The 7,786-nt window shown below is 42.0% G+C and overlaps 1 protein-coding gene across 1 annotated transcript in view; it reads left to right on the top strand.

Annotated features, from left to right (window-relative positions):
* ELP2 (elongator acetyltransferase complex subunit 2) overlaps positions 30–7,786 on the top strand; it is a 55,484-nt gene continuing 47,727 nt past the window's right edge. The window contains exon 1 of the mRNA XM_005696971.3: positions 30–255. Within this exon, the coding sequence (XP_005697028.1) occupies positions 118–255 (138 nt within the window). The 5' untranslated portion in view covers positions 30–117. The remainder of the gene's footprint in view (positions 256–7,786) is intronic.

Here is a 7,786-nt window from a genome sequence, read left to right as displayed (position 1 = left end):
CCGGCCGCCTCGGAAACGCGGCGCGGATAACGCCCGCGGGAAGACGCGGCGGGCAGGTAGTTCCGCTCCGAGGGCGGAAGTGCGTGCCCAGGTTTCAGCCGCTGACCAGGCAGCAACATGGTGGCACCCATGCTGGAGACGTCTCATGTATTTTGCTGCCCGAACCGGGTGCGGGGAGCCCTGAGCTGGAGCCCCGGGCCCGGAGGGCTTCTGGCCTTCGGCACGTCCTGTTCCGTGGTGCTCTATGACCCTCAGGTGAGAGAAGTGGCCAGACCCTGTCTGCTTCTGGCGCCACATCTGCTGCTTATGCTCGGGGGCGGACTCTGTAGAGGCTGCTCCGGAGCCTGGAGATCCGGTGTGCGGTCCGATCCGCTTCGGGGAGGGTGTCTGGGCGGTGGGTCTGGCTCTGGCGCGCAACACTCGCCTCTCGCCAGTCTCCTGCGCTGCCTCAGCCTGGGGTCACCGTGTCCTACAGGTGGTGGCCTGTTACCGCAAAGAGAAATTCAAACGATGACAACGTTTTCTGAAGCCTTCTGTGGAAACTGTTACACTGTTAAGGAATCAGTTTGGGTTTGAAAAGATTTCCGTTTAAATGTGGGTTAACGCCATCTCACAGGTGCCATCTCACAGGTGCCATCTCATTCTTTTAAAATTTAAAGTTTTTGTTTTCTGTTTACCTTTAGCCGATGAACAATATTGTGATAGTCTACAACCAGTGAAGGGAATCAGCCATGCATATACACGTATCCGGGGCTATCTCATTTTGGTATTTCCCTAAGTGTTAGTTAATAAACTTTTGCTGTTTTCAGTTTCAAAGAAATATCGCTTGCAGTTTAGCTTCGGGAGTGGACATTTTAAACAATGTGCCATTAGGGCAAAGGTCCTAGGAAGTGGAGCTCCTAAGCACTTATCCATTCCCAGAACTGCAGCCAAATGATTGTTTTCTTGGCCTTTTCGCTACCAAACTTCTCAAGTGACTAGTTTCTGTATTATTCTCTGAGTTCATTGTGATCCCATTCCCACTGGCTGATTTTGGACAATACAGTTAGTGTTGCTTCTCAAAAGATGCCTCAGTATAAAAAGTAACATACTGGGAATTCAAATGCAGTGCAGGAGATAGCATTTTTAAAAAAATTTTACTAGTTTATTGCCAAATTCTGACTTAAGGGATTAGATCTCATAGACAGTGTGTCTGAAGAACTTTGAACTTGTGACATTGTACAGGAGACAGGGATCAAGACCATCCCCAAGAAAAAGAAATGAAAAAAAGTAAAATGGCTGTCTGAGGAGGCCTTACAAATAGCTGTGAAAAGAAGAGAAGTGAAAAGCAAAGGAGTAAAAGAAAGATATACCCATTTGAATGCAGAGTTCCAAAGAAAAGCAAGGGGAGATAAGAAAGCCTTCCTCAGTGATCAATGCAAAGAAATAGAGGAAAACAATAGAATGGGAAAGACTAGAGATCTCTTCAAGAAGATTAGAGATTCCAAGGGAACATTTCATGCAAAGATGGGCTTAATAAAGGACAGAAATGCAAAAAAGGACAGAAATGGTATGGACCTAACAGAAGCAGAAGATATTAAGAGGTGGCAAGAATACACAGAAGAACTATACAAAAAAGATCTTCATGACCCAGATAATCACGATGGTGTGATCACTCACCTAGAGCCAGACATCCTGGAATGCCAAGTCAAGTGGGCTCTAGGAAGCATCGTCACAAACAAAGCTAGTGGAGGTGACGAATTCTAGTTGAGTTATTTCAAATCCTGAAAGATGATGCTGTGAAAGTGCTGCACTCAATATGCCAGCAAATTTGGGAAACTCAGCAGTGCCCACAGGACTGGAAAAGGTCAGTTTTCACTCCAATCCCAAAGAAAGGCAATGCCAAAGAATGCTCGAACTACTGCACAATTGCACTCATCTGACATACTAGCAAAGTAATGCTCAAAATTCTCCAAGCCAGGCTTCAACACTACGTGAACTGCAAACTTCCAGATGTTCAAGGTGGTTTTAGAAAAGGCAGAGGAACCAGAGATCAAATTGCCAGCATCCATTGGATCATCAAAAAAACAAGAGAGTTCCAGAAACATCTATTTCTGCTTTGTTGACTATGTCAAAGCCTTTGACTGTATGGATCACAACAAACTGTGGAAAATTCTTCAAGAAATGAGAATACCAGACCACCTGACCTGCCTCTTGAGAAATCTGTATGCAGGTTAGGAAGCAACAGTTAGAACTGGACATGGAACAACAGACTGATTCCAAACTGGGAAAGGAGTATGTCAAGGCTGTATATTGTCACCCTGCTCATTTAACTTCTTTGCAGAGTACATCATGAGAAATGCTGGGCTGGAAGAAGCACAAGCTGAAATCAAGATTGCTGGGAGAACTATCAATAACCTCAGATATGCAGATGATACCAGCCTTATGGCAGAAAGCGAAGAAGAACTAAAGAGCCTCTTGATGAAAGTGAAAGAGGAGAGTGAAAAAGTTGACTTAAAACTCAACATTCAGAAAAGTAAGATCATGGCATCTGGTCCCATAACTTCATGGCAAACAGATGGGGAAACAGTGACAGACTTTATTTTGGGGGGCTCCAAAATCTCTGTAGATGGTAACTGCAGCCATGAAATTAAAAGACGCTTACTTCTTGGAAGAAAAGTTATAACCAACCTATTCATATTCAAAAGCAGAGCTATTACTTTGCCCACAAAAGTCCATCTAGTCAAAGCTGTGGTGTTTCCAGTATTTATGTATGGGTGTTTGAGTTGGACTATAAAGAAAGCTGAGGGCTGAAGAATTGATGCTTTTGATCTGTGGCGTTGGAGAAGACTCTTGAGGGTTCCTTGGATTGCAAGGAGATCCAAACAGTACATCCTAAAGGAAATCAGTGCTGAATATTCACTGGAAGGACTGATGCTGAAGCTGACACTCCAATACTTTGGCCATCTGATGCAAAAAATTGACTGATTGGAAAAGACCCGGATGCTGGGAAAGACTGAAGGCAGGAGGAGAAGGGGACGACAGAGGATTAGATGGTTGGATGGCATCACTGACTCAACAGACATGAGTTTGAGTAAACTGTGGGAGTTCATGATGGACCAGGAGGCCTGGCGTGTTGCAGTCCATGGGGTCACAAAGAGGTAGGACAGGACTGAGTGAACTGAACTGAGTATATTAATTTTATTGAAAAGTTCATCATCCTAGACATACAGACCGAAGATGAGATGGTTAGATAGCATCACTAACTCAATGAACATGAATCTGAGCAAACTCCAGGTTATGGTGGAGGAGAGAGGAGCCTGGTGAGCTGCAGTCCTTGGGGTAGCAAAGAGTCAGATGGAAATTTGTGACTGAACAACGATGGACACACGACACATAGTCAACCAGCTGGCAACTGAAAAGATACTCAACATCACTAATTAGAGAAATGCAAATCAAAACCTCAATGAGGTATCACCTCAGACTGGTCAAAATGGCTGTCATCAGAAAATCTACAAATAATAAATATGGAGAGGGTCTGGAGAAAAGGGAACCCTCCTAGGATGTTGGTGGGAATGTAAACTAGTGCAGCCACTATGGAAAACAGTTCAAAGTTCCTTAAAAAACTAAGATTAGAGTTACCATAAGAGCCAGCAATCCCATTCCCAGACATGTGTCTGGAAAACACAAAAACTGTAATTCAAAAAGTTGCATATACCACAGTGTTCATCAGTTCAGTTCAGTTCAGTCGCGCAGTCATGTCTGACTCTTTGCGACCCCATGAATCTCAGCACGCCAGGCCTCCCTGTCTATCACCAACTCCCGGAGTTCACTCAGACTCACGTCCATCGAGTCCGTGATGCTATCCAGCCATCTCATCCTCTGTCGTCCCCTTCTCCTCCTGCTCCCAGTCCCTCCCAGCATCAGAGGCTTTTCCAATGAGTCAACTCTTCCCATGAGGTGGCCAAAGTCCTGGAGTTTCAGCTTTAGCATCATTCCTTCCAAAGAAATCCCAGGGCTGATCTCCTTCAGAATGCACTGGTTGGATCTCCTTGCAGTCCAAGGGACTCTCAAGAGTCTTCTCCAACACCACAGTTCAAAAGCATCAATTTTTGGCGCTCAGCCTTTTTCACAGTCCAACTCTCACATCCATACATGACTACTGGAAAAACCATAGCCTTGACTAGACGGACCTTAGTCGGCAAAGTAATGTCTCTGCTTTTGAATATGCTGTCTAGGTTGATCATAACTTTCCTTCCAAGGAGTAAGCGTCTTTAATTTCATGGCTGCAGTCACCATCTGCAGTGATTTTGGAGCCGAAAAAAATAAAGTCTGACACTGTTTCCACTGTTTCCCCATCTATTTGCCATGAAGTTATGGGACCAGTTGCCATGATCTTCGTTTTCTGAACGTTGAGCTTTAAGCCAACTGTTTCACTCTCCTCTTTCACTTTCATCAAGAGGCTTTTTAGTTCCTCTTCACTTTCTGCCATAAGGGTGGTGTCATCTGCATATCTAAGGTTATTGATATTTCTGCTGGCAATCTTAATTCCAGCTAGTCTTTCTTCCAGTCCAGCGTTTCTCATGATGTACTCTGCATAGAAGTTAAATAAGCAGGGTGACAATATACAGCCTTGACGTACTCCTTTTCTGATTTGGAACCAGTCTGTTGTTCCATGTCCAGTTCTAACTGTTGCTTCCTGACGTGCATACAGATTTCTCAAGAGGCAGGTCAGATGGTCTGGTATTCCCATCTCTCTCAGAATTTTCCACAGTTTATTGTGATCCACACAGTCAAAGGCTTTGGCATAGTCAATGAAGCAGAAATAGATGTTTTTCTGGAACTCTCTTGCCTTTTCAATGATCCAGCAGATGTTGGCAATTTGATCTCTGGTTCCTCTGCCTTTTCTAAAACCAGCTTGAACATCTGGAAGTTCACGGTTCACGTATTGCTGAAACCTGGCTTGGAGAATTCTGAGCATTACTTTACTAGCACGTGAGATGAGTGCAATTGTATGGTAGTTGGAGCATTCTTTGGCATTGCCTTTCCGTGGGATTGGAGTGAAAACTGACCTTTTCCAGTCCTGTGGGCACTGCTGAGTTTTCCAAATTTGCTGGCATATTGAGTGCAGCACTTTCACAGCATCATCTTTCAGGATTTGAAATAGCTCAACTGGAATGCCATCACCTCCACTAGCTTTGTTCGTAGTGATGCTTTCTAAGGCCCACTTAACTTCACATTCCAGGATGTCTGGCTCTAGGTGAGTGATCGCACCATCGTGGTTATCCGGGTCGTGAAGATCTTTTTTGTACAGTTCTTCTGTGTATTCTTGCTGCTACTTCTTAATATCTTCTGCTTCTGTTAGGTCCATACCATTTCTGTCCTTTTTTGCATTTCTGTCCTTTATTGAGCCCATCTTTGCATGAAATATTCCCTTGGTATCTCTAATTTTCTTGAAGAGATCTCTAGTCTTTGCCATTCTGTTCTTTTCCTCTATTTCTTCGCGTTGATCGCTGAAGAAGGCTTTCTTATCTCTCCTTGCTATTCTTTGGAATTCTGCATTCAGATGCTTATTCTTTCCTTTTGTCCTTTGCTTTTCGCTTCTCTTCTTTTCACAGCTATTTGTAAGGCCTCCCCAGACAGCCATTTTGCTTTTTTGCATTTCTTTTCCATGGGGATGGTCTTGATCCCTGTCTCCTGTACAATGTCACGAACCTCATTCCATAGTTCATCAGGTACTCTATCTTATCAGATCTAGGCCCTTAAATCTATTTCTCACTTCCACTGTATAATCATAAAGGATTTGATTTAGGTCATACCGGAGTGGTCTAGCGGTTTTAGCAACATTATTTACAACAGTGAAGACATGGGGGAGCCTTGTGGGCTGCCTTCTGTGGGGTCTCAGAGTCTGACACGACTGAAGTGACTTAGCAGCAGCAGCAGCAGGAAGACAAAGAAGCAATTTATATGTCCATCGACAGATGTATGCATAAAGAGGATGTGGTGATATGTATATATATGTATTTGTATATATATATATATATATATACACACACACACACACACATGGGCGTGTGGGCACACACACAAGAGAATACAATTTAGCCACGAAAAGAATGAAATAATACCATTTGCAGCAACGTGGATGAACCTACAGATAATCATGCTAAGGGAGACAGAGAAAGATAAATGCCATATGGTATCACTTACATGTGGAATCTAAAAAATTTACAAAGGAACTTGTTTACGAAACAGAAATAGACTCTCAGACAGAAAACAAACTTATAGTTGCCTAATGGGAATGGGGCAGGGAGGGTTAAATTAGGGCTTTGAGATTAACAGATATGTACTACAGTATGTCTTATAAAATAGAAAAACAACGGGGATGTATAGTATAGCACAGGGAACTATGTTCAGTATCTTGCAATAGCCTATAATGGAAAAGAATCTGAAAAAGAATAACTGAATTACTTTGCTTTACACCTGAATCATTGTAAATCAGCCATACTTAAAAAGTTCCATCATCCTCCTATCCAATGCAGAGTGAAACTTATAAATGAAATAGTTGTACTCATTTTTCTTGAGCTTGCGTCCCTCCTTCCAGTTTTTGTTTGGTTATTACCATGCAGTCCTCAAAAGCTTTTTTTATTTTATTAAAGTATAGTTGATTTATAGTGCTGTGTTGGTTTCTGTGTACAGCAAAGTGATTCAGTTATACATAAATATATACAGTAGCTTGCTTTTGCAAATTCCAAACTTTGAATCCATCCATCCTTCACCGTCCATCCCCCTTGACAATGACAAGTCTGTGTCTGTGAGTCTGTTTCTGTTTTGAAGATAAGTTCATTTGTGTCATATGTTAGATTCCACATAATGATATTTGTCTTTCTTTTTCTGACTTTCCTAATATGATAATCTCCAAGTTCATCCATGTTGCTTCAGATGGCCTCAATTTTTTTTTAATGGCTGAGTAATATTACCTTGTATGTGTGTGAATGTATATGTATATCACGTTTTCTTTATCCCTTCATCTGTCGATAGATATTTCTGTTGCTTCCATTTCTGGACTATTGTAAAAATAGTGCTGCTTTGAACATTGGGGTGCATGCATCTTTTGAATTAGAGTTTTCACCTTTTCCAGATATATTCCCAGTAGCGGGATAGCTGGATCGTTTGGTAGTTCCATGTTTAGTTTTTTTAAGGTACTGTTTTCCATAGTGCTTGCATCCATTCACATTCCTGCCAACAGTGTAGCAGGGTAGACCACTGCTACAACCACTCTTCAGCATTTGTTACTTGTAGACTTTTTAGTGATGGCGTTTCTGACTGGTATGAGGTGAGATCTCATTGTAGTTTTACTTTCCATTTCTCTAATAATTAGCGATGTTGAGCATCTTTTCACATACCTCTTGGCTATCTGTGTGTCTTCTTTTAGAAATGTCCAGATCGTCTGCTCATTTTTTGAAAATTGTTGTTGTTGTTGTTATTGAACTGTGTGTGAGCTGTTTGTATATTTTGGAAATTAAGCCCTGGTTGGTCACATCATTTACAGATGTTTTCTCCCAGTCTGTAGGTTGTCTTTTAGTCTTGTTTAGTCTTGTTCCTTTGCTATGATGTAAAAGCTTATAAGTTTGATTAGATCCCATTTGTTAATTTTGCTTCTATTTCTGTTGCTTTGTGAGACTGGTCTAAGAAAACACTGATAGAATTTTTGTTAGAGACTGTTTCGCCTATGTTCTCTTCTAGGAGTTTAACAGTGTCATGTCTTATATTTAAGTCTTTAAGCCATTTTATTTTGGGGTTTGAT

This window comes from Capra hircus, chromosome 24 (assembly GCF_001704415.2).
Source record: "Capra hircus breed San Clemente chromosome 24, ASM170441v1, whole genome shotgun sequence".
Lineage (NCBI taxonomy): Eukaryota > Metazoa > Chordata > Mammalia > Artiodactyla > Bovidae > Capra > Capra hircus.
This window is presented reverse-complemented; position numbering and strand designations above follow the sequence as displayed.